Source organism: Pempheris klunzingeri, chromosome 6 (assembly GCF_042242105.1).
Source record: "Pempheris klunzingeri isolate RE-2024b chromosome 6, fPemKlu1.hap1, whole genome shotgun sequence".
NCBI classification, from domain to species: domain Eukaryota; kingdom Metazoa; phylum Chordata; class Actinopteri; order Acropomatiformes; family Pempheridae; genus Pempheris; species Pempheris klunzingeri.
The window spans coordinates 29,401,381-29,427,687 of record NC_092017.1 but is presented as its reverse complement, the minus strand read 5'-3'; the positions used below and the strand labels follow the sequence as shown (position 1 = coordinate 29,427,687).

At 44.1% G+C, this 26,307-nt stretch overlaps 4 protein-coding genes across 5 annotated transcripts in view; 1 reads left to right on the top strand and 3 right to left on the bottom strand.

Annotated features, from left to right (window-relative positions):
• Positions 1-5,488: 5,488 nt before the first annotated feature.
• On the bottom strand, positions 5,489-11,869 carry LOC139202211 (ELAV-like protein 1). 2 transcript variants are annotated; one of them, XM_070831581.1, is made up of 8 exons: positions 11,714-11,869; positions 11,082-11,144; positions 10,852-10,923; positions 10,552-10,720; positions 7,691-7,794; positions 7,031-7,184; positions 6,721-6,946; positions 5,489-6,603 (listed from the first exon to the last, which is right to left on the bottom strand). In XM_070831581.1, exons 2-8 carry the CDS (start codon positions 11,115-11,117, stop codon positions 6,285-6,287), a joined length of 1,080 nt encoding a protein of 359 aa, XP_070687682.1. In that variant the 5' UTR covers positions 11,118-11,144; positions 11,714-11,869; the 3' UTR covers positions 5,489-6,284. The 2 variants fall into 2 exon arrangements, with proteins under 2 accessions (XP_070687682.1, XP_070687683.1); XM_070831582.1 differs by lacking the exons at positions 7,691-7,794; positions 10,852-10,923; positions 11,082-11,144; positions 11,714-11,869 and having other exon boundaries at positions 10,552-10,639.
• A 5,605-nt stretch (positions 11,870-17,474) lies between these two features.
• stx6 (syntaxin 6) lies at positions 17,475-23,663 on the top strand. The gene is made up of 8 exons (XM_070831583.1): positions 17,475-17,656; positions 18,516-18,685; positions 18,789-18,883; positions 19,831-19,890; positions 20,176-20,295; positions 20,381-20,487; positions 21,292-21,386; positions 21,555-23,663. Exons 1-8 carry the CDS (start codon positions 17,622-17,624, stop codon positions 21,629-21,631), a joined length of 759 nt encoding a protein of 252 aa, XP_070687684.1. The 5' UTR covers positions 17,475-17,621; the 3' UTR covers positions 21,632-23,663.
• LOC139203289 (uncharacterized) lies at positions 21,851-25,138 on the bottom strand. Its single transcript, XM_070832984.1, has 3 exons — positions 25,073-25,138; positions 22,265-22,652; positions 21,851-21,891 (listed from the first exon to the last, which is right to left on the bottom strand). The coding sequence occupies exons 1-3, from the start codon at positions 25,136-25,138 to the stop codon at positions 21,851-21,853; spliced, it is 495 nt and encodes a 164-aa protein (XP_070689085.1).
• A 438-nt stretch (positions 25,139-25,576) lies between these two features.
• Positions 25,577-26,307, bottom strand: part of kiaa1614 (KIAA1614 ortholog) — an 8,548-nt gene continuing 7,817 nt past the window's right edge. The window contains exon 7 of the mRNA XM_070832983.1: positions 25,577-26,280. Coding sequence (XP_070689084.1) covers positions 26,084-26,280 — 197 coding nt within the window. The 3' untranslated portion in view covers positions 25,577-26,083. The remainder of the gene's footprint in view (positions 26,281-26,307) is intronic.

The following is a 26,307-nucleotide window of genomic DNA, read 5'->3' as shown; positions in this document are numbered from 1 at the left end:
GGAAAAATCGACGGAGCCAAGTCAGTCCCAGTACAAAGCCGGTTTATAGAAATTAAGTCGTCCGTGAGCCATGAGAGCCAAAAAAGGATGCAAAGAATCTAATTTGGGGGGGAAACCTAAAATGGAACGGATTGAAACCAGGCATGGTCATTTTTATTTGATTTCCTTCCTGAGTTTAAAAGCGTCAGTGGGTTGGAATGGGGTTCCAATAGGGAGCCCACTTATGAATGATAATTGGATACTCTAAATTTTCAATTCTAATTGGACCTAATTTGGATACTTATTAATATTTTTTGACTTAATTTGGGTTTTACGTTTTAATTATGCCTAACCCCACCCTTTCCTAACCCTAACCATTCCTACCCCTAGCCCATTCCCCTTTTCCCTAAACCTAACCCTAACCCAGACCCTAGCCCTAACCCTAACCACTTAATTTTATTTCTAACCCTAACCCTAAGTTCCTTCCCTTAATCTTAAACCCTTACCCTCTAAGTTTCCCTAACCCTAACCATATAATTTAATTAATTAATTAATTTACTTAAGTTAAAAATTTAAAAATTAAATTAACATTAAAATTTAATTAATAAATTAATAAATAGGCTTAAAATATTTAAAAACAGAGTAAAAATAGGCTAAAATAGTTCATAGTTAAAAACAAGCAGCATTTATAGGGTTAAAACAACTAAAAGCCAAATTGGATAAACTAAAAAGAGTTTCTAAAAAGCCAAAATAGGCGGAACCTATAAATAGGGAAGCAGCTTTAGTTGTTCATTCGGCCGGGGATCTCTGAGGTGGAAACATCTCAGAGCTAAATTTGTTGGGTTTTTAAGATGTGCCTAGCCTGAAGAAGGGTAAAAGAACCCGAAACGTCGCGCAAGAGGCACAGGGTTTATTTGGGGAGTTGTTTTAATTTAAATTTGATTTGATTTGAATTTAATTTAATAGAAGTATTAATAACTTAATAAATAATTTATAAAAACAATTAAAAACCTAAATAATGGATAACAAAGCCCAAAATGGGATAAAACAATAGCCTAACTAATTAAAGAAAAAGAAGCCTAACTAATTGGACTTAAAAAATTTCAAATTTCAAATTAAAAGACCAAAAGAACCTAAGAATAGGACAATAGGAAAACAAAAACCATGAGAAATAAGCCTAAAAAAGGAAAATTAAAGTCAAAAAGGACGTCCCAGCAGGCTTGCCGTGTTGAAGGACCGTGCACCTCCGTCTCCTTAGGGAGGCGGTTCAATCCCCTTCACCTAACCCTAACCTAAGCCTGAGTCTAAGCCTGAGTCTAACCCTAGGTCTAAGCTCTCCCTCTACAAAACCCTTACCTTAACCACACTCCTTTTGTGCAGCCCTAACCCTAGCAAAAAACACCCCACAAATAACCCTCCAATCAACTCCAAAACACCCTCCAGACAACCCTCCAATCAACTCCAAAACACCCTCCAAAACAACCCCCAATCCACTCCAAATGGCCTCAAATGCACCCCTAGGCACTTCCTGGAAACACCTAGGGACAAAAAACACTTGGGCAAATTTTCAACCACTGTAGTCAATGCAACTTTTCAACATAACTCGCCCTAGGAATCTCCCACCAACACCATTCAACCACCCCTAGGCTCCCCTTAAGCCAAGCTACCCCACCCTAGGATTCCAGCTCCGCAGCGCCAACTACTGGACGATCACTTTTCCAAAAAACACTCTCCAGGACACCCTCCAATCAACTCCAAATGGCCTGAAACGCGCTCCTAAACACTTTCTGGGGGAACTTTTTGCAAAAAAACACTAACCCTAAATTTAATTCATATCTTTTTATTGAAATTTAATTAAAAAATAACAAAGACTTCATTAATAAATACAAATTAAAAACAACCATGGCCGATAGAGGCCGCTGGACGCGGGTGCGCCGTGGAAGGCGGCCTGCCCAACAACGGAGGTCCGGGGACCGGGGAGGGAGACCAGCCTGGAGGAAGGACCGAGCACCTCCTGTCTCCTTCGGGAGACAGGCTCATTCGCCTTCCCCTAACCCTAACCCTAACCCTGAGTCTAACCCTGAGTCTAACCCTAAGCCTGAGTCTAACCCTAACCCTAACCTTAACCATTCCTACCTTATCTTTCCTAACCCTAACCTTGCCTAACCCTAACCTTAACCTTAATCTTTTCCATTTCCTGAGCTACCCTCATCTCGAAAACTCCTGTGTAGCTGTGTGATCAAGGATGCGTTTACCTGCAGATAGATATTTTCAGCCAATTTGTAGAAAGTTATAAAAGATTTGTTCTTCTATATTACTGACTTTATGTTAATGTTTGCAGACTGTATAAAAATTAGACAAATCAAGCAAATGTGCATTCAGAGAAGGCTTTTGGCAACCAACCAAGAAAGAGCCTAAAAAGTACTGGTTGGAGATGCCTGTGTTATATAGTGTGTACATTTTTCATTTTAACCATTTTTTAACTTCAGCGTCACCATGAGGTTCCCTCTGCAGAATAGAACTGGCACCTCAGCCCGACCTCTTAACAGGGGTGAGTGGAACCAAAACCATACTCCCAAACCACCTCTGTCTCCTGGTGACCTGACAGTTTGTAAACACTATTTTAAACTCCTTCAGGCAGTACATCACGCCGAAATTTTAAACAGGGCCATCAGCTTGGGCTCCTTACTGGTGGGAATGCAGAAACAAGCTACAAAACTGGCTGCATTCATCAAACCCTCATCTCCCACAGCGGAAACCTTGGACAAAGTCACACATAATACAAACAGGTGGTTAATGAATAATTTACAAATCCTCATACAGCACTATGATAACATCATAGCTACAGCCTTACAAAACCCACCAATCTTCCATCCTGCAGCCTTTAACAAGGCTAGGGTTAGGGTTAGGGTTTTATGTTTTATTTATTCACAGATATCCTGGACATTCTTGGCCTTTACAGCCATTGGAGATGAAGATGTGTACTGGGGATAGATATGAAGGGAGCAATAACAGTATTTTAGAACCATGGACCTTTTAACCTGCTAATTTTGTCATGTATTTTATTCTTTATTATTTATTATTGTTGTGTATGATCTTATTGTTGAATGATTTGATTGTTTTTAAGCACTTATTTTGCATGCATTTGGCACAACCCCCCAGCACTTAATTTAGCAGGTTTGGCCTTGGTTCCTTTTAAATAATGCTGATTTTTTTCTCCTTTTGTCCTTCCTTGGTATACCTTCTTGGCAGTTTAACTCAAGTCCTTCCTCACAATACTTACCATTACTTACCTTTTTCTTTGACTCACTTTTGGAGACCGGTGACCTTTTGACCTCCACTTCCCTACCTCTCCTCCCCTGCCTCACCATCCTTCTTGTTACCCTTTTCCCATCCCAAGAGCGCCGTTGCGCCCATTACCACTGATAGAGGTCCCGTTTGAGCGCATTGGCATGGACCTCATCGGGCCATTTAACCGGAGTGCACGCGGCTATCGCTTTGTGTTGGTCCTGATGGATTACGCAACGCGATACAGACTGTCTTGCCAGATTGATCAAGAGTCTTCCAATTTGGTGGCACACCATGTCCTTTCTAGTTTTCGTGAATGTTGCTTAAGCTCGCGAGTCTGGGAATTATACCAGGGAGCTTGTCTCTTTTCTTTAATTCTCTTCTTTTTTTAGAGGGGCGATAGAGTCTAGTGTCATTCGCAGTGAACCTGCAGCACTGTCGACCAGATAATCAATTTGGGAGGGGCTAAGATTAGCATGGTGGTCATCCACAGCACAGGGACACACTGGCTGAAATACTGAAGGAATCACCTCCTTAAATTTGGCAATAGCACTATCAGATAAGGATCTAGTGAGGACCTCTCTGTCATATAGAGCAGAGTCCAGTAGGAAGAAATCAGATGTTAACAGGTAATGGTCTGATAAAATAGAGTTATGTGGAAAGACTGTTAACTGTTCAATTTCAACACCATCAGCCAGAACAAGGTCAAGAGTGTGGTTAAAACAGTGAGTTGGTTCATTTACACTCTGGGAGAAGCCAATTGAATCCAAAAGTGAGACAAAAGCAGTGCTGAGACTATCATTTTCATTGTCCACATGAATATTAAAATCACCTACTATAATCACTTTGTCCACACTGAGGACTAAATCTGATAAAAACTCTGAAAACTCAGTTAAGAATTCAGAGTCTGGGCCAGGAGGGCGGTACACTGTGACAACCAACACTGGTTTTAGGGAAGCGAACAGAACCAGGCTAAATGTGGGCGGCTTCTGTCAGGGTTAGGGTTAGGGTGGAGGTTGGACAGAGAGAGACAGACAGAGACAGAGAGAGAGAGACAGAGAAAGAGAGAGACAGAGAGAAAGAAAGAGAGAGACAGAGACAGACAGAGAGAGACGCAGAGAGACAGAGAGAGAGAGACAGACAGACAGAGACAGAGACAGACATGTTGAATTAGAATTTAATATGACCATAGAATGTTTCAGGCCTTCTCAAATAAAGTTACTCTCTCCTCATGAGAGTGAACAGAATATGTCAGTCTGACCTCCACAGACGTGGCTCCTCCTGTATTGTTTGGTGAAGCAGACAGACAGAATGGACCAGACAGACCTTGATTGTAGTGCTTTTGTTGTGCAAAACATATTCTGAAGTTTGATTATAGATACACGCCTTGCAACCAACATCCAACTGTTAGATTACCATAACATCACTACAGGAACCTGCTATCTGTGACGCACCGACCTAAACAGTTCACCAGAAATGGTTACGTACTGATATTCAACAAGCATTTAAACATGAGATGTTTGGAAACAGAACAGAACAGGACAGGACACACCAGAGGGACACACACACCAGAGGGGGCTCCTCTGACCGGCCCCTCGGGGTCCGTCATGAGCCCAGCGCTGCGAGTACTTTACCTGTGACCTGTGACCAGAATAAACTGCTTGTGAGACCAGACTGAAAACCTCCGTTGAGTTCTTGAGCTGCCAATATAAGAACTGGACGTAAAAGATCTAACAGACAGAGAGAGAGACAGAGAGAGAGACAGACAGAGAGAGAGAGAGAGACAGAGAGAGACAGAGAGAGAGACAACACTAACAGGAGCTACAGCACTAACAATAGGAGTGAGACTAATAAATTAGCAATATGGTGAAAAACATGACGAGTGGACGACGATCCTCATCAGTGATTCATGAAGCCAGAGAACCCCAGCAGGAGAACCAGAACCAGGATCCACAGGAACCAGAGAACCACAGCAGGACAACCAGGACCAGGATCCACAGGAACCAGAGAACCTGGTGCCAGATTGATACCCCTGAAGTTTAATAGATTTGGTGTTATGTGGATGACGAGTTTAAGCAGTGTATATACGGCAATGACAATAAAAGGAATCTTGTTGTGAAACTTAATCCATCAGGATTTATCAGAATCGCTTCATGTTGAAGCTCATCAGTTGTCAGGAAGACAAAGAACAGACATTTGAGAGAAAAACAAAGAAAAAATCCGCCCATAAACATGTTTATTATTGACTGAATAGTCTGACATCACAATAAAGCTGCAAGTCAAAAACAATGTAGATACAAATGGAAATACCACAGGAAGTAATTAGTACAGATAGAAATGGGCTGTTTCTGCACGTCAGGTGCTTTTCACCTGGAAGCAGTTTGTAAAAATATGACATAAAATGTGTTTATTCTTGCAGAAACAGTCCAACCACGTGACCTGGAGCCCCGCCTCCCATGTGCTGGATTGGCCCAGAGAGCTGTCAGTCATCTGACACTCAACACATCAGATTATTCTTCACTTGTGTTACCATTTGACTCAAATACATCTGAAATAATCAGACTCCGTGTTCTCATGCCTGCTAGTTTTCTGCAGCAGAAACAAACTTTTTATTTTATGACACTAAACAAAAATTCAGACTGCTTCACTGTTAGCGGCGTCACCGTGACCCCCGACCTTGGACACACTACAAACATAATCAGGTCAACATGTTAGGAACTCGGGTTACATTGATAACCACTCTGGCAGTCAGTTGTCAATCATCCTGCAGGTCAAAGTCCGCCATGTTGGACGAATATTTAATTATTCATAGACACAGCGTTCAAACTTTTTACAGCAACAAGTGAAGTCACACAGCCTGAAAGAACCGAGCATGCTGGGAGAAAAGTCAGCTCACATTAAAACAAATGCAACTGACGAAAACGCTCTGAAAACCTACAAAACAAGAAAAAAAAAAAAAAAGACTGATTTCTTTAAAAGAAAAAGTAGAGACCCCCCTCCCTCCTTGCCCCCCCCCCTCACTTGTGTCCCTTGTTGGTCTTGAAGGACACCTGCAGGACTTTGTCTCCCAGGCGGTACCCGTTCAGGCTGTGGATCGCCATGGCAGCCTCCTCGTAGTTTGTCATGGTGACGAAGCCGAAGCCTTTGCACTTATTGGTGTTGAAATCTCTGATCACTTTCACGTTGACAACGGCGCCAAATGGCCCGAACATCTGCCACAAGATGGCCTCGTCGGCGTCCTGACCCAGGTTATAGATGAAGATGCACCAACCGCTGGACGAGTTCCCTGTGACTCCTCCCCCGCCACCCATGTGGTCGACACTCATTGGAGAAAACCTGGAGCGAAACAGGAAGTGTGCATTAGCCAACGTGCAGCATTACCGATCATTATACTAATATTATGGTTCAGTTCGCTGGCGTTCCGTCAATGGATGACATTGACAGCTAAGCTACCTGAACCTCTGGGCCTGGTGATGGACAGGTCCACCAAAGCGCCGTGATTGGCTGTGGTACATCTGTGACATCATCTGCGAGTTCCTGGCCTGATTTGGGTTGGCCGCGAACTTGACCGTGATTGGCTCAGAGCTGCCGGGGGGCGTGTGCCCATTCAGGTGTTTGACTGCGTCTTCAGCCTCGGACCTCTTATCAAAGCGAATGAAGGCCACTCCCCGAGACAAACCTTAACAGCCAACGAGATGGAAAGTAAGTCAGGGAAAGAAGGGCTGAGATGGTCACATGACTAGTGACTGAGCACGTGCCGTACCGGAGGCCTGGTCGACCAGCACTCTGGAGTTGATGATGTGACCGTAGCGAGAGAACATGTCCTCCAGGTCCTGCTGACTCATGGTCCTCGGCAGGCCACTGATGTAAAGATTGGCGTCTTTGATCATGTCTGAACTTGGCCGAGCGAAGGAAACCTGCAGGGAGGAAACAGGAAATGAGTCAGTCTGTTGTCACAACCAGGAAGTCAAACCAACTAAAAGAATTAACAAAATAAAAAACAGTTACATCCGTCTTTAAATAAAATCCAGAGATATTTTAAATGTTTAAATATTCAATGTAAAAAACAAAGAAAACAACAAGTTATCCAGATTTCTCCCAAATAAAACATAAACCAAACGACAAAATAAAAGCATCCAAACAGGCCCAGATCATTAGGCACTTTCACCAAAATAAAACCATAAATTTATGTAAAGAAAAGTTCGGCACAGTGTCTCACTGAACTGAAGAAACTCACAGATTCAGTGTCAACAAGTGTCGAGATTAAAAACAGGCTGAGAATATTAACAACATAACAGCAGAGGTGTAAAAATACCTTCATCCATCAGACAGTTTGCAGGAGAGAGCGCCCTCTACTGTCCAGGGAACATAACACATCTATCAGTTGAGACAGGAAAATCAAAGAGCACCTTTTGCACATTACCTTGATAGTTTTAGACTGTAGCCTCAGGCCATTGAGGGTACTGATAGCCCTCTCTGCATCATTAGGGTTAACAAAGTTAACAAAGCCGTAACCTAAACTGTGGCCTAGAGAAACACAAAGGAAAACAACAAAATAAAATAACAAAACTGTCTGTGTTACAAATCCCACACATTCTGGATATGCACAAGCTGAATACACACAAGAACTCAGCAGCACAAACTCTTCATACAGCGTTTGAAAAGTGTCAACATTCAGTTTGATGAACGGTTTAAAAACTAGAGGTTAGTTTTCTGGGTTTGTTCAGACAGAGTGAGACCTCCTGTCATTTCCTCTCTCTCAGCTCACACACACAGTCGGCAGTTCAGTGGCCAATCAGAACGCCGCAGTCAAACCATAACCACAGTATTTACGTTGCAGCCATTGCAGCCTGTTTGGTGGCTGCTGGCTGAGGTGATCTACTGGACCAGTTCCAACACTTTTACTACCTACCAGTCACTCAGACACCAGGATGTGGACACAGAGGATCCAGGGGTAAAAATAATGGAGTTACCCTTTAAAGTAACCAATCAATCAGAGCACTGCAGAGTCAACCCCCCCACCCCACGGTGGGCAACCCTCTCTGAACACTATGATGTTACTGTATAACCATACAGTGCGTTTTTAACCACTGGGGGTGTGCTCTCATCAGCAAAGGGGACTATAAAGGCTGACAGGAGTGCTCACTCTGAGGAAATATCGAGTGCAGAAGCTGAATGTGTAACATCAGTTTTCTTGACTTGTTCAGAACAAAAAGTTCATACATTCATTAAAACTTTACAGACATTTTCAAGGCCTGAAAAATAAAACAAAAACAGGTGAAAACAGCAGTGAAAACATTTGTACATTCTTCTTAAATTCGGCTGATATTAAAAAACAAACAGCTGGGCTCAGGTCGGGCAATACGAGTCTTTAATCAGGGCCAATCAATTTATTGTTTACGGTTTGATTTCAAAGATTTTGACATAGACAAGACATTGACAATAGATTTATCGTGGTCAGAAACCTAAAATCATTGATCCATATTGCCGAACCCTTTAAATACCTGTTAAACAGTGAAGTCATGAAACCTGGTGTGAAAAACAACAAAATATTACATCAAAATATTCAGTTCAGACTAAAAATCACAGAATCGCCCATTAAAGAAACATTAGTGTATTAAAATAAATAAATAAATAAATAAATAAATAAAACAAACAAACAAAGAAAATTTAGAAACCAAAAAAAACATTTCAAAACTCCAGAAAGAAAACAGCTGCTGGAGAGAGAGTACACAGGAAATACTGCAAACAGTACACACTAGTACTACTACTGCTGATATATAGGGTTATTTAACTAGTAGTACTACTGCTGCTGATATATAGGGTTATTTAACTAGTACTACTACTACTGCTGATATATAGAGTTATTTAACTAGTAGTACTACTGCTGATATATAGAGTTATTTAACTAGTAGTACTACTGCTGCTGATATATAGGGTTATTTAACTAGTACTACTACTACTGCTGATATATAGAGTTATTTAACTAGTAGTACTACTGCTGATATATAGGGTTATTTAACTAGTAGTACTACTGCTGATATATAGGGTTATTTAACTAGTACTACTACTGCTGATATATAGGGTTATTTAACTAGTACTACTGCTGATATATAGGGTTATTTAACTAGTACTACTACTGCTGCTGATATATAGGGTTATTTAACTAGTACTACTACTGCTGATATATAGAGTTATTTAACTAGTACTACTACTGCTGCTGATATATAGAGTTATTTAACTAGTACTACTACTACTGCTGATATATAGGGTTATTTAACTAGTAGTACTACTGCTGATATATAGGGTTATTTAACTAGTAGTACTACTACTGCTGATATATAGGGTTATTTAACTAGTACTACTGCTGATATATAGGGTTATTTAACTAGTACTACTACTGCTGCTGATATATAGGGTTATTTAACTAGTACTACTACTGCTGATATATAGAGTTATTTAACTAGTACTACTACTACTGCTGCTGCTGATATATAGGGTTATTTAACATTTACTACTACTGCTGATATATAGAGTTATTTAACTAGTACTACTACTACTGCTGCTGATATATAGGGTTATTTAACATTTACTACTACTGCTGATATATAGGGTTATTTAACATTTACTACTACTGCTGATATATAGGGTTACAGAACAACTAGTCCAGCTCAAATCTCCTTCACTAATTTCCCCTTGCAGTATTAGTACTGCAATACACCGTTTCACAACCCAAGATTTACAGCAGTTCTACTCCTGCACAAAACAGCCTCAGTAGATAAAATAGTAAGCTAGAATGGCTACAGTAGTACTGCAGTAGTACTGCAGCAGCACTACAGTAGTACTGCAGTAGTACCACAGTACCAGGGCCTGCTTCTCAGTAGTACTGCAGTAGTACCACAGTACCAGGGCCTTGGTCTCAGCAGTACTTTTGAACGCTGACAGCTCAGAGCGATGAGTCGTGTTGCAGTGCAGGTGTGGTGTGATGTACTCAGCAATATTAGTCTTAAGTACTGTAGTAGTACTGGGGCCCGGGTCTCAGCAGTACTGCAGTAGTACTGTAGTAGTACTGGGGCCCGAGTCTCAGCAGTACTGCAGTAGTACTGTAGTAGTACTGGGGCCTGAGTCTCAGCAGTAATACTGTAGTAGTACTGGGGCCTGAGTAGTACTGTAGTACTGAGGGTACTTTTGAACACTGGCTGATCGGAGTGTTGAGTGCTGCTGCGGTGCAGGTGTGGTGTAATGTACTCAGCAGTACTGCAGTAGTACTGCAGTAGTAGTTACCTGCCACTTTGTCCCGGATGAGTTTGGCCGACTCCACGTCGCCCACGCTGCTGAACAGGCTGCGCAGCTCGTCCTGACTCATGCTCTGTGGCAGGTAGTTGACGATCAGGTTGGTGCGGGCGTCTTCATCCTCCATCACCTGCTCGCCGTACCCGTTATCGTACAGCTCCTGACATCACACACACACACACACACACACCTTTATCACATCAACAAGACACCTGCAGCTCCCATAATTCAACACCTGGATACTATAACCTAAATGAGGGCTGGTACAGCCAATCGGAGGGCAGCAGTCACCTTTCCAGGAGCTCCTTTGGCGGCGTGTTGACCATCTCTGACATCACTCTGAGATGTCTGAACCTCACACACCTGAGAACACACACACACACGTTATACACAATATTGTAAACACCACAGCCCTGTGCTGGTTCGTAGGGTGTACAGGTGTGTGTCTGAAGCTGTTCTATCAGGAAGGAAGTGCTAAGTATTTTCAAAATAAAACCCTGAAGATGTGTTGATCGGCTCACCTTCAGGTACCTGATGTGTCCTCGTCTTAACGCCATGGAGACGACTGGGGCGCTTTGCTGCGTCTGAAAAAAGAAAAATCAGCTTGAGATTACTTATTATTGATCAGTGACCAATTGGGACTAAGCCACCTCCACCTGGCAGCAACACGTGATCTGTATCTGAATCAGTAAACCCGAGTTCATACATCAAAACACATTGTGATCAGAACCTGATCGGATCAATCAGACACCTGGAGGTAATCTGACTGCATTGTGACCTCTACTCTGTGTGTGAGAGAGTGAGAGTCATAAAACAAAATCCAATATTAATGCAACAATAATCGATATCCTCCCGGGATGTTTGGATGAACCGGGGTCGGAGAGAAGAACGTCGGGAGAACCGGAGCTCCTGAAACATTTCCTACGGACACTGAGACCGTGATAGAGCCGGATCCTGCGGACTCAGGTGGACAGGTGAGCTGCTTTCTTAACAGCGACAGAAACGACCAAAGATGTACCGACACTGCGCTAAACAGCAGCTAACGTTAGCCGCATGTTAGCACGGTGGTCACACAAAGAGGCTAACCGGCTAACGGCGCAGTTTGAAGCGAACAGCGACAGCTAACGCCGCCAACAAACGCCAGATTTCTTACCTGTAACTATCGTAAAGGTGACGGACTCTCTCTCTTATCAATCCACGGACGGATACTGTGCTGTTGCTCAGCCGACAAGCCGGTTTTAAAACGGCAAATTAGCTGCTAGCTGCTCTCCGCCCCACACAAAGAAACAAAGTCACGCTACGTGAAGTATCGCGCTATCACAGTTTCTTTTTCTTCTTCTTCTTCTTCTTCTTCTACTTCTTCTTCTGTATCATTAATGGGGGGACTATCAGCTGTTGAGCGCCACCTGCAGTTGAACCTCAGTCTGTGAACAGTTTGGAAATAAATGTCCTTAAGGCAGACTTGAAGTTTATCTATGAGCTGAGCGGACCACAAATAAGATAAGCTAAAATATTCCTTTATTAGTCCCATGACGAGGAAACTTACAATGTCATAGCAGACAGGAGGAGATATAAAAAGTATGTAGGCCTACAGTTACGGTCGAGGAACTATAAAAATCTAAACAATATAGTGTACAAGTGAGAGGTATTAGAAAGTTCTGCACATTGTGAGGTGAAGTAAGATAAATAATAATAAATATATTCCACACCTGGTGAACATTGTTGTGCCATTATGGTCAGTTACAGGTACAGTCTGTGACAAGCTCCTGTCCCTCAGACTAACACACCCCCTCTGCAACCAGGTGCAGAACTTTCTGACTGAGAAGCCTGACTGGCAGCTGCACATCCAGCACAAGAACTGTGAGCACAGGAACCCCCAGGGCTTTGTGCTGAGCCCCCTGCTGTACACACTCTTCACACGACTGTGTGGCCTCCCAGAACAACACCAGTATCATCAAGTTCGCTCATGATACGACAGTCATGGGACTAATCACTAGTGAGACGGCGTACAGGAGGGAGGTGGCAGATCTGGTAGCCTGTTGTCAGGACAACAATCTGTCCCTCAACGCAAGAAAGACCAAGGAGATGATTGATGATCCGAGGAGGAGGGCGGAGCTGCACACACCGCTGCACATAGGTGAGACTGAGGTGGAGAGGGTGAAAACCTTCAAGTTCCTCGGAGTTCACATCAGTGAGGATCTCACCTGGTCTCATAACACACAACACACCATCAAGAAGGCCCAGCAGCGACTGTACTTTCTGAGGAGACTGAGGAAGTTTGGCATGCCAGCCAAGATTCTGTCGAACTTCTACAGGAGTACAATCGAGAGTGTCCTGAGCAGCTCCATCACTGTGTGGTACGGGAACTGCATAGCTCAGGACAGGAAGTCTGTCCAGCGGGTGATCAAGACAGCACAGCGCATCTCTGCTGCTGCCTTCCCCACGCTGCAGGACACTTCCCGGACCAGGGTCCTCAGGAGGGCCCACAACATCATCAAGGACAGATCACACCCCCAACACAGCCTCTTCACACTGCTGCCATCACAAGTGTGAAATCAAGGACAACTTGCCTTACAAACAGTTTCTTTCCACAGGCCATCAGGCTTGTGAATGAATCCTACACACACTCGCACTGAACTGGACTAACCCACTGAACTCTTCCACACACATACTGTCATACTGTTCTCTTCCTGTCCACATGCAAATGCACTTTATATTCACTGCTGTTGTCACTTCATCACGGCTGGAAACACTTTACTCCACCAGAGTTTACAAAATGCACAGTGCACTTTACGACCACTGCTGCTGTCGGCTCAGGTATTGTATTGTTATAGTTTATTATACTGCTTACTTATATTTATTTATTTAGACACTATTACAATGTTATAACAATGTTATAACGTGCTTAGTTTGTATTGCTATAGTGTCATAGTTTGTTATAGTCTACTAGACTGTATTTGTTCGGTCCCAGAGGAACATGCAGAGTAAGAATTTCTTTGTACAGTGTAAGTGTCTTTAGGAGCAGTGAGGTCTACTGGCAGCAATGAGGTCTACTGGCAGCAGTGAGGTCTACTGGCAGCAGTGAGGTCTACTGGCAGCAGTGAGGTCTACTGGGAGCAGTGAGGTCTACTGGCAGCAATGAGGTCTACTGGGAGCAGTGAGGTCTACTGGGAGCAGTGAAGTCTACTGGGAGCAGTGAGGTCTACTGGCAGCAATGAAGTCTACTGGCAGCAGTGAGGTCTACTGGGAGCAGTGAGGTCTACTGGGAGCAGTGAGGTCTACTGGCAGCAATGAAGTCTACTGGGAGCAGTGAGGTCTACTGGGAGCAGTGAGGTCTACTGGCAGCAGTGAGGTCTACTGGGAGCAATGAGGTCTACAGGGAGCAGTGAGGTCTAGTTTGGGTCGGGGGGGGGGGACCCAGGACAGAGCTGGACTTCTTGATGAGCTTGTCCAGTCTCTTCCTGTCCACAGCTGTGATGCCCCCCCAGCAGACCACTCCATATAAGATGGCTGATGCCACAACAGAGTCGTAGAAGGTTTTAAGGAGTCCGGAGGTGGTTCCTCAGGATCCACAAAGTCCTGCTTAGCTCTCTGAGCTCCCTGTCAGCTCCATCGTGATGAGACCAACGATGGCTGAACCATCAGAGAACTTGTGCAGGAGCGGAGCCAGGACCGTTCCCAGCTGGGGGGCCGTGCTGCACACGACCATGTCACACATGTGGGATCCATCCTATTTACTGGAGACGTTTCCATTGGAAACAGTCTAATGGGATGGAAATGATTGGCTATGTGTATACACAGCTAACAGTAGTGATGTTACGAGATGTGCCAAGGCTTCAAAGCGTGTGTCGAGTAGTGAAGGGGACGTTTCCGCAAAGCGCGTATCGAGGCTTGCTTCATTTAGGGGAGGAGCCAAAAATGATGACGTCCGAAGCCTCGCTGCCCGGCTGTACCACGTGATTGCTTTGGGAAGTGGTTCAGATTTTGCCGCGAGGTTTTACAGCTATATAGACCCCTCAGGCTCCATTCAAAATGTGGGATTTTGAAGGAGAGTTGCGGTCAGTTGAGATTTTGGAGAGTTTGGATACTAGAGTTTGGATAGCGTTTATATAGTTTGTAGAGTTTAGGGAGAGAGAGAGATTTAGGAGAGTGAGGAGAGTAGGATAGGTGATGGGATGGAGCCAGCGAGGAAGAGTAGGATTTCCCCTGTGTGGGAACACTTCGATCTGATATCTCCTAACAAGGTAAGCTACATCTAACATTATTACAGACGCATTAGGTTTGCTTATCATGAACTATTTTTCACGGTTTCTTATTTTATTCAAAGGTGAGGTGTTTATTGTGTTCCAAAGAGTTGGGGTACAATAACAACACCTCATCCATGCTAAGGCATTACCGTGCCTTGCATGAGAATAAGGAGGAAACTAGAGCTTCATCTAGCCAAGGTAAGTCATAACAATATTACAAACACACTATCACAATTTTTCCATGTTTACTTTTGTTTATTGTGCAAATAAAGACAAGTAACACTGTATTTATTCTCTTTTAACCAGCCACCAGAAAACAGGAGCTGGATGAAGCCCTTGTCTCCATGATAGTGAAGGACACACAGCCCTTCAGTATTGTGGAAGATGTTGGATTCAGGGCATTTGTGTCCAAACAGGATCCCAGTTATGTTCTTCTCCCTACAAGGCAGGTATGTATGGGTGCATGCATGAAACAAATGAGTACTTAATTGTATGTCTCACAATTCAAACAAATTCAGCATTATATATTTTTCCCTTTAGGCTCTGAAGGCCATGGTGGACGCCAAGTACGAGTCAGCAAAGGAGAAGGCTAAGGCTAAAGTTGAAAAGGTGGCTGCTGTTAGCCTTACTTCTGACATGTGGACGTCCATCAACATGGATGCCTACCTGGCTGTAACATGCCATTTTGTGGGTGAGAAAACCAGGCTCACCTCCGTGCTGTTGGGAGTGCAGGCATTCCCCCAATCACACACTGCTGAAAATATAGCTCGTGTGAAAGCCTCCCTGATGGAGGAATGGGCAATCACTAATAAGGTGACATGTATGGTCACTAATGGTGCTCCCAATATGGTTGCGTGTGTGAGAGAGCTGAAGCTTCGGCACCATATTTGCATTGCACACACACTAAATCTGATAGTGAAGAAGGCACTTGACCAGAACCCTGTGCTCTCTGGCATCCGGGCCAAAGCAAGAAAGCTGGTTGGCTTCTTTAGAAGCAGCACCACTGCTAAGGTATGGTCATTCCCTTTATTCCAATTTATAATAACACTTATAGTTTGTCTGTGCTCCTGCTGCAGTGATTTAATGGCCTACTCATCTGTATCTTTAAAGGAGAAGCTTACACAAGTGCAGCTTCATCTGGGGATGGCAAAAAAAGAAGCTAATGCAAGAAGTGGAGACCAGATGGAACAGCACATATTTGATGCTGCAACGTTTGGTGGAGCTAAGGGAGCCAATCGGAGCAGCGTTAGCTGGGCTACAACATGACATGCCCATGATCACTTCAGATGAGTTCAACATTGTTGGAGGGTGCCTTTCTTTGCTGTCTCCCTTTTAAGATGCCACTGTAGAGCTGTCGGCCGAGGAAAATGTGTCTGCCTCCAAAGTTGTCCCCCTAATGAAAATGCTGAAGCAAAACCTTCAGGAGGAAATAGCAAAGCCAGCACCTGCAGTGGCATTGGAAATGGGAGACCAGCTCATCAGGCAACTACAGGAGAAGCTTTATACTTTGCAGTCGATGAGCATCATGTCCCTTGCTACACTCCTGGACCCCCGATTTAGAGTTATTGGATTTTTCAGTCAAACAAAAGCCACCGAAGCTATAAAGCGACTGACCTCAGAGTGTGCTACCATTATAAGGGCACAACAAAGCAGAGAGGAAATCCCCCAGGCTTCTACCTCTCATGATGTCACTGGAGGTAATCTATTATTTTACATTTTGACATCAGTTATTCCTATGAGAACACTTACTAACATGATCTGTGGTTTCCTCTTAGGTAGCAAACCGTGGCATTGTTTAGACACCGGCATCATGGAGGCAAGGAGGTCTCAAAATGTCACTGCAGATGCCACTGTGGAGGTCCAGCAGTACCTTTCAGAGCCAAATATAGGAAGACTGGAAAACCCTCTGGAGTACTGGGAGAGGCAAAAACTACTCTACCCAAACTTACACAAACTTGCACTTGCCTTTTTGTGCACGCCGGCATCTTCTGTGCCTTGTGAAAGGGTCTTCTCCAAGGCCGGAGAGGTTGTGTCAAAAAAAAAAGAAATCGTTTAAAACCAAAAACTGTTGAGAAACTCTTGTTTCTGAATAAAAATGAATAAAATTTCCCCTGTCCTGTACATCATTGTCCAAGTTCCGCAAGCATAATCTGTGCCCTTTTCCTAGTTCCACAAGCACTTTCACTGTCCTCTGCCTGATTACGCCCATGCCATTTTCAGAAAAACATTGCACAACCTGCCATATTATGATATTACCATTTTGGGAAAATTTACACACACACAATACATTCAAAAAATGTATTATACACATATGTGATCATTTATGTACAGAAATTATTTGGTCATACATTTTTTGTAATTCATAGTCATTCCCAACAGACATAACAGACAGAAATTCAAGGCACCACACATTATGTGGTTCAGATACAGCTGCCTGTGATTCTACACTTGGCCGGTAGGTGGGTTCGTGTGCACATGAAGCTTCGAGAAATGAACCCTTTCTCGAACCAATTGGCTCCAGTGGTTCAATGCCTCACGAGGCTTCATCTCACCATCACTAGCTAACAGAGACTGAGTGTGTCCGATAGCGTGCTGCTAACAGTCCGTCAGCTGCTCTGTTGCCAGGTGACCGGACCCGGTGTGTGTGACGTCACAGGGACGTTTCCGCCGTGGCTGTAAACAGAGCGAAGGGCTGATGGAGGCAGAGCCCGTTTAATCAGAGGCACCGGGATCACGGTCCAGCTGCTTTGAACGGGTCTGAGAGTCTGTGTGATGGAGCTCCGCTGCGACTGAACCAGAACCAGAACCGGCAACATGTCCATGGAAGACCCGTTCTTCGTCGTCAAGGGGTCAGACCTGTTTACATCGTGCTAACAGCGACAACACCAACTGGGGCTAACGGCTAGTGTTAGCCTGCTGATAGCTGATCGATAATCAATGTGACTGTCAATCAATGCAGAAACAGGAAACAGTTTACCGCCGGGATGTAACAGCAGGCAGCGAGGCAGCTAGCTGGCCGCTAAGCTAACGAAGTTAACAGTGCTGTGGGAGTGAGTTAGCCTGTTAGCATGCTGCTATCATTGCTAGCACAAGCCTGTGTGTAACTGGAGTGTTTGTCCGATCAAACAGAGTTTTAGTATGAAAGGTTCCCCCATGCTACTGTTTTTCTCTATCGATGATGATGATGATGATGACGTGGACATCAGATAACCTGATCATGTTAAAGGTTTATTCTGTAATTTTCTTCCCTAGAAAATGACCAATAGTCAGACAGGAAGTAGTTGATCCCATATAGAGAGTGATCCTTCATCCTGCTCAACCCCAAACTTTAAATCCTCAATCCGCTTCAGTTCACATCTGCACAATAAGAATATTGATAATGATGATGATAGTAATGATTAACATGTTTCCTCTCTAAAGTAGATTTCACTTCATTACATTGAATCTGGGACACTGGGGCACCTGGTAAACACTGGCCCTTCACAGGGAGGTACAGAGGGCGGTGAACGCAGCACAGAGCCTCCATCACAGATGGACTGATGGAGTCTGTTTGTTCACAGGGAGGTACAGAAGGCAGTGAACGCAGCACAGAGCCTCCATCACAGATGGACTGATGGAGTCTGTTTGTTCACAGGGAGGTACAGAAGGCAGTGAACGCAGCACAGAGCCTCCATCACAGATGGACTGATGGAGTCTGTTTGTTCACAGGGAGGTACAGAAGGCAGTGAACGCAGCACAGAGCCTCCATCACAGATGGAACGAGCTGCTGCAGGAAGGGGGCGGAGCCTCCAAGGAGGAAATGGACTGGACGACCAATGAGCTGAGGAACAGTCTGCGGTCTATCGAGTGGGACCTGGAGGACCTCGACGAAACCATCAATATCCTTTAAACAAGGACGTCTGTGTGTCAGTGTCTCTATAAGTCCAGGAATCTGAAGTGTGAACATTTCAGAATAAAAATGTTTCTTAACTGTCAGTGAACGTATCGTTGAGTCCAACCCAAAGAAGTTCAACCTGGACGCAGCTGAGCTGTCGAAGAGGAAAGCCTTCATCACCAGCACCAGACAGACTGTCAAGGTACGCTTTAGTTACAACATGAGCTCAAACCTGTCCTGTCTGTAGTGTCCACACCAGCTCAGGTTTGTTCACTTGGTTTGATATTATATGTCTTAGATGTATTTTGCCAATATAAGTCTTACTTCCTGTGGTCATTACGTGGCACAATGACAATGTACACTGTACACAACAGTAATGATCATCAACGTCTTAATGCTTTTCTGACCACATTTGAGCTTCACCTCATCAACCCTCTATATAAAAGTATAAAACAGGGAGCTTTCTGTTGCCAGGCGTTAAACGCCGACCAAGTTTGAGGTGGATCTGAAATGTACCACTGTGATTTCTTGTCATTTTTTGTTGCCAGTAGGTGGCGCCATGACTGTGGTTCAGTATTAGCATGTAGATATTTCCATGCTTGTCAAACATGAAGGTTGGAGTAGATCTGTCCAAGCCCTCCTGTTTCATGGCAAAACCTGGACTTTTCTAGCCACACCGATGGCGCTCCAGCTTCTGACCTTTAGTAACTTTTCATCATTAACGTCTGGTATGTAGGCTCACCAAGTTTTAAACTAATTAAATGTAGCTTCTAGGAGGAGTTCAAAAAAGTTTGCAAAAAGCAAAAAAACACAAAAATGTAAAATGGCTGACCTCCAAATGGGCCGAGCCAATGAAAGCTAATATGTCTGTAGTGATGAGGGCAATGGAAGACCTGTGTGTTTGGGGATTAGGGTCATGGAGCCACTAATCACACATGAACTCCTGCTGTATATTCTCACAGGTTGTACTGCTTCTGCTGTGTGGACCAAATGTTTGGAGGTTTTGAGCCCAACTGCAATATCAAGGCTTCAGCTGACATGAACAGCCTTTTTATTTAGTCCCAGTTGGGATCACTCTTTGTTTTATGTTTTAAACACAAATCTATACTCAACATTATTGATCTGATGGACTGACTGTTTTTCTTGAAGGAAATGAAAGAGCAGATGTCAAGTCCAGCTGCTGCTTCAATGGACAGAAAGAACAAACAGGTACCTGCACACACCTAAAGTACACAACACTGCTCACACTCACCTGGTTACCAACCTGACACAGGTAGAGTGGGTCCCCTTAAGTCAGTGTGAATGAACACTCTCCTCCAGCCATTAGGTCCCTCCTGTATTGATGGTGTGTTAATGGGTGAAAGTCAATGTGGTGTTAAAGCACACTGAGTTGTCGAAAACAAATGAAAGGAGCTGCAGTTAAAGTCCATGTAGGATTTACTTTCGAGCCGCTGCTGATCTAAATGTCTGACGGTGTCTGTTTGTCTTGTCCAGGCCCCGCTCAGTGCTCAGGGTCCAATCTGGCAGCCCGGTCCTGATAAATACAGCCGACTAGACCGCCAACTGCAGAGCGCCAACTCTCAGTTTATAGAGGAGCAGCAGGCCCAGCAGCAGGTAAAACAATTACTGTCATAAAGAAGAAACTACTGAGATGAATGTATTCACATACAGCATTAAATTGTGTGTTTGTTGGTATCAGCTGATGGCAGAGCAGCAGGATGAACAGCTGGAGCTCGTGTCGGGAACAATCGGAGTCCTGAAGAACATGTCGGAGAGGATTGGCATGGAGCTGGACGAACAGGCTGTGTAAGAACTCAAAGATTCAACATGTTCATCGTCTCCAGCCACAGGGCCAGATAAAGACTCTAATAAAAGCTCTGTCAGAGCTTCATCTGTGTCTGGAAGTCAGGGAAAAGAGGCTTTGGAAACAGGCAAAACCTGGTGCCAAAGAGTTGGTTGTGTTCTCTCTGACAGCAACACCAATAAACCAGAACTTTCCATTTGGGCCTCCCTCTTTTATAAATAATCCACCCATTGGTTCGTCGGCTCTGAAGGCGGCTGGCAGATAAGGGTCCTCCCCAGGCTGTCCACATTCCCTAAAGTGTACAGGAACCCTCCTCTAACTAGGTTCAACCTGCCGATAAGTGCATAAATCATACTCAATCCATTATTACTGTGTATTTATTATGCTGCAGTACTGTAATTCACCACTAGTGGAGGACTGGCACAGCACTGAGGGTGGTGAGTGATAAGTGAGAGCTCAAGGGGAGTGTCAACAAACATTTGTTTGCAGCGTGGCGTTGGAGAAATCGTCTGCCCAGTTGTAACCCCTCCGACTCTAAAAGAAGCTCGTCAACACACATACACACACACACACACACGTTCTTCTGCTCTGTGTTCTTCTTCATGAGCTTCTTCTGTGAATGAATTAGCGTAGCGGTGGAGTATTCGTCCGCCTGCTGTGGGAGTGATGCCATCCACCCAGAAGGTGATCATGGTAAAAACAGGAAGACTTCAGGTTAAAACTAGTTTTTGAGGTCAGAGGAGGTGGTCGGAGCGACAGTTGTCTCCTGGTCAGACTTGTTCAGTCGTCTGGTTTTTATCTTGCAGGATGTTGGACGACTTCGGTCACGACATGGACAACACTCAGTCCAAACTGGACAACGTCATGAAGAAACTGGCCAAAGTGTCTCACATGACCAGCGGTAATGTGCCAGAAACACAGCAGGATAATAAAATGAAAATCCTTCAGTTAGTTAACAACACTCACGTCCTTCCATGTCGTCATCTGTAGTTTCTGTTCTAGTTAGAAATATTCAGTTGGTAGTTAATTAGTTAAACTAGTTAATTATTAACACGCTGTATTTCCACAGATCGTCGTCAGTGGTGTGCTATCGGCGTGCTTCTTGCCATCCTGTTCGTCGTCATCCTCCTCTTCTTCATTCTCTGATTGATGCATCCTGTCAGCACAGGACTCTACTGGCCCCTACTGAACTCTCCTGGACTGAAATGATGAAACGGTTAAGTTAAAAAGCAGAAACCTGCAAGTCCAGTAAAGTCCACATTCTGAGGCAGCAGGACTGAAGACGTGTAGGACACTGCATTCTGGGATTTGATGTTACTAAAACTGAGTTACGTCCACATCCATCAGAGAACCTCATTTATAGGTCTACACCTGAGGAGCCAGAAAACAATCAGCCAACGAGGCACCTGGAAAACCAGAAGAACACTGAAAACATAAAGACATCATCAGTCCACCTTAAACCAACCTGCCATTACCTAAAGCAGTATTTAATGTAGCTCAGCATCAGCACAACAAAGACTGTACAACACTTCAACTCCAGTTTAACTCCATTTAAATACCAGTTTAACTCCAGTGAAACACCAGTTGAACTCTTGTTACCTGTGTTAACCAGTTTAAGTCATGTTGATGGCATTTAATTCTCTGACATGGTTTAGTTAAACTGGATTTGTTTTATTGAGTCTGAGAAACAGAAATTACTTTTTCTTTCAATAATCAAAATTAAATTAAACAAGAACTTTATTTAAAATCTGGAAACCAAAAGCTTGTTGGTCAGTTTACACTGGACTCTGGTGGACTCTAGAGGACTCCCCTGGACTCTAGTTGACTCTTCTGGATTCTCCTGGACTCTGGTGGACTCTAGAGGACTCTCCTGGACTCTAGTTGACTCTTCTGGATTCTCCTGGACTCTGTTGGATTCCTCTGGACTCTGGTGGACTCTAGTGACCTCTGCTGGATTCTTCTGGACTCTGCTGGATTCTTCTGAACTCTGGTGGACTCTGCTGGACTCTTCTGGACTCTGCTGGATTCTTCTGAACTCTGGTGGACTCTGCTGGACTCTGGTGGACTCTGCTGGATTCTTCTGGACTCTGGTGGACTCTAGTGGATTCTTCTGGACTCTAGTGGACTCTAGTGGACTCTGCTGGATTCTTCTGGACTCTGGTGGACTCTAGTGAACTCTCCTGGATTCTTCTGGACTCTGGTGGACTCTGCTGGATTCTTCTGGACTCTGGTGGACTCTAGTGGACTCTGCTGGATTCTTCTGGACTCTGGTCGTCCTCGTCCTGCTGAGTGGGGCTGAAAAAGCTTGTTTGACGTGTTTTAATGTTTCATGTTTTAGAAAATTCTGTTTGCGTTTGTTAGTTTGATTTAAAGGACTGAAAATAAGTGTTCAGTCTGAGTCTACTTTAAAACCACTACCTAAACCACTTTAACTCCGTATTAATGCTGTTTTACATTTGAACTCCTGTTAACCTCCACTCTAATTTCAAGTTAAGTGCAAATCTGACTTTTCTCCATTTAACTTTCAACTTGAATTCCAATTTTAACTCTGTTAACAGCAGTTTAACCCTGGTTTAAGTCCACTTTTAGTGCGGTTTAACCCTGGTTTAAGTCCACTGTCACCCTGCTTGTTTAGTCTGAGGTTGGAGCTCACTGACAGTTTGTGAAAAGAAAAGAATCTTTTTTCGTAAAAAATAATGTAAGAACACTAAAACTTTCTGTTGGTGTTTTTGTGATTTTTGCATTTAGTTTTGTGTTTTTTTGTTTTAAGTGACTGAATCCATCAACAATATTTAACATTTATTTTTCTTTTTGTTTTCTGTGACATAGCGATCGCCTTATTGAGCAGTGGACTTTTCTACTGTTAAACGTATTCATTCGAAACACACACTTCCTGCTGCTGCTTCACAATAAAAGCCTTTTTTCAGTGGACCTCTGAAAGGCTTTTAATGTGAAGCAGCACCAGGAAGTGCAGTGCTGAAGGTTAGCGAACGAGCTAACTAGCAGGTGAGCTGTAAGACAAGGCAGCCAATCACATCGTCCCACACCAAGAGGTCTACGGTACGCATGGCGGTGAACTGTTGTCAGAAATGTTTCCTGTTGCTGTTTGAATAAAGTAAGATCATTGTTCAGAGCTCTGACTGACTGAAATAAAACTCTAATGAAATCCAGAACTACAGCTTATAAACAGGTGCGTCTGGAGTGTTTTAATCTGTCCATCTGCTTTTCTTCATTATCTATCACAAAACAATATATATAATATATATATTTATATTACATAGCACCAATTCCTAACAGTTGTTTCTCTCAGACTGTTTCCATAAAGAGCAGCTCAGAACAAAGTCTTTCATTTAGAGACGATTCAAGAATTCTACATGAGCAGCATCAGATATTAGATTAGTCCTAATATATTATATAACAGTGACAGGAAAAACAGGAGACATAACACCACAAAACGTGGTCAGAGATGGGCGCAATTTCATTTAAATGTTTTTAAAATATTTATTCTTTGGTAAAATGTTTATTTTTAGATAAATATACACCAAACGACACTAAAAACAGAGAGTTTGTATTTACCTTATTTTTCCACAGTAACCATGGTAACATACTGCTAAGAAAAAGATTTCTGACATCAGTCATCTGATCCTCTTCCTCATCACGCTCCTCATCCTCATAAAATAAGATATTCCTTTATTAGTCCCACATGGGGGAAATTCAGTGTTTCAGCAGCAGTGGGGAACAAACAGAGCGTTCAGTACAAAACAGACAGTAAACAGACTAGTGGACAGTGATGAACAGGAGGAGGTAGAAAAATAGATATAATAAACATAGAAGATAGAAAAGAAGAAGTGGAAGGTATTAGAAAGGTCTGCACTTTGTGAGGAAGAAGATGAATAAATGTATTCCACAGCTGATGAACATTGTTGTGCCATTATGGTCAGTTTAGGAGCAGTGAGGTCTACAGGGAGCAGTGAGGTCTACAGGGAGCAGTGTGGTCTACTGGGAGCAGTGAGGTCTACAGGGAGCAGTGTGGTCTACTGGGAGCAGTGAGGCCTACTGGGAGCAGTGAGGTCTACAGGGAGCAGTGTGGTCTACTGGGAGCAGTGAGGTCTACAGGGAGCAGTGAGGTCTACAGGGAGCAGTGTGGTCTACTGGGAGCAGTGAGGTCTACAGGGAGCAGTGTGGTCTACTGGGAGCAGTGAGGCCTACTGGGAGCAGTGAGGTCTACAGGGAGCAGTGTGGTCTACTGGGAGCAGTGTGTCTACTGGGAGCACTGTGGTCTATTTGGAGCACTGTGGTCTTGGGAGCAGTGAGGTTTACTGAGAGCAGTGAGGTCTACTGGGAACAGGGTGGTCTACTGGGAGCAGTGAGGTCTACTGGCAGCAGTGAGGTCTACTGGGAACAGTGAGGTCTACTGGGAGCAGTGAGGTCTACTGAGAGCAGCGAGGTCTACTGGGAACAGGGTGGTCTACTGAGAGCAGTGAGGTCTACTGGCAGCAGTGTAGTCTACTGGGAGCAGTGAGGTCTACTGGGAACAGGGTCCTAGCTGATGGATGATAGCTTTCTCATCATCCTCCTCTCTCTCACCACCTCCACTGGGTCGGGGGGGAGACCCAGGACAGAGCTGGACTTCTTGATGAGGTTGATGAGCATTTCATTTCAATCATTTGGCCCACTGAGACTCCTGGAGGCTCCGGGCCATACATGGAGGACTTCTGGTTTTAGGTGTTTTTTAATGGACGTTAGCTCTTTATCCTGTTAGCCCACTAGCCTGTTAGCTAGTACAGAAACCTTTTATTTCTCCCGACACAGCAAACACAACACGAGGCCTTCACTTACCCGTCATTGGCTGAATAAAGTCATTCTATGAATCTGAATCTTATCTTGGTTTATTTGGCCGTAGAGACCATTTAGTGTCAAACAAAAGGAAAAGTTTTTAGATACGTTACTGAGTGTTAAACATTATTGATTATAAAAGGGGGATTAATCATTTATTATCTTTGACTTTTGACTTTTCATTCTTTTTCTGGACGTTTTTATTCTACAGTTAAAGTTGGAGACATGCAGGTCAGTGAAGGAAGTACAAACACAATAAGAAGAAAATCCTTTAAATAAACAAGGAAACAATTCAATTCAACAAATCAAACATTTCTAGTCTGCCCCCCCCCCACATGTCTTTAGTTGGTCTGAAAAAATGAACAAACAGTTGAGCTGTAGACGGAAATACAGCTGAGGTTTGCACGAGGGTCCGAACAGCTCAGGGTCGACCCCTTACCTCTACTGCAGCATGAGTTTTATCTCCTTTAATCGACTTCATCGCTCTCTGAAGTCCTTCTCCTCTTGTAGCGAGGTCAGTGCTGCCCCCTGGAGGCACGACTGACCTCATTGGAAACACACTGATGATGATTTTGATGATGAGCCTCATCAGAAATGATTCAAACTGTTTGACAGGAGAAAAGAAACATGTCAAACTCCTCAGCTCTGGTCGAACCAGCTGATGTTTGGTGAGGCTCTGGCCGCTGCTCTCAGGGTGCATTGTGGGTATTAGGCGGTGGTAGCAGCCTCAGATGGCGTGCTGCGGTGGCTGCAGCGTCCTGGTCACAGCTGTGGGGTCCTCCAGTGTCGGAGCACCCGGACGGTGGCGGACGCCTTCTGGGTCAGCAGCTCGGCCATCTGGTCCAGACTAAGACTGGCCACCTTCTCGCCGTTCACCTCCAGGATCTCGTCTCCGACCGCCAGCAGGCCGGCCAACAACTTCTGGGTACCGCTGTCCGCCATGTCCTCCACGTACACGCCTGCAGTACAAGTACACTGTTAATGAA

Bases quoted from the DNA above. Each gene is read 5' to 3' on its own strand.
- LOC139202211 (XM_070831581.1), bottom strand. From the start codon at position 11,117: ATGGCGTTAAGACGAGGACACATCAGGTACCTGAAG. The intron at 7,795-10,551 runs GTAACTACTACT...GTGTTTCTCTAG, and splicing joins CATCCGGGACAAAGTGGCAG to GCCACAGTTTAGGTTACGGC. The intron at 6,604-6,720 runs GTAGCTTAGCTG...GTTTCGCTCCAG, and splicing joins CACCAGGCCCAGAGGTTCAG to GTTTTCTCCAATGAGTGTCG.
- stx6 (XM_070831583.1), top strand. From the start codon at position 17,622: ATGTCCATGGAAGACCCGTTCTTCGTCGTCAAGGG. The intron at 20,296-20,380 runs GTAAAACAATTA...TGTTGGTATCAG, and splicing joins AGCAGCAGGCCCAGCAGCAG to CTGATGGCAGAGCAGCAGGA. The intron at 20,488-21,291 runs GTAAGAACTCAA...TTTATCTTGCAG, and splicing joins GAGCTGGACGAACAGGCTGT to GATGTTGGACGACTTCGGTC.
- LOC139203289 (XM_070832984.1), bottom strand. From the start codon at position 25,138: ATGCTCATCAACCTCATCAAGAAGTCCAGCTCTGTCCTGGGTCTCCCC. The intron at 22,653-25,072 runs GTGAGAGAGAGG...AGAGTTCACTAG, and splicing joins CCCCCGACCCAGTGGAGGTG to AGTCCACCAGAGTCCAGAAG. The intron at 21,892-22,264 runs GTAAACTGACCA...CTGGTTTTCCAG, and splicing joins AGAGTCCACCAGAGTCCAGT to GTGCCTCGTTGGCTGATTGT.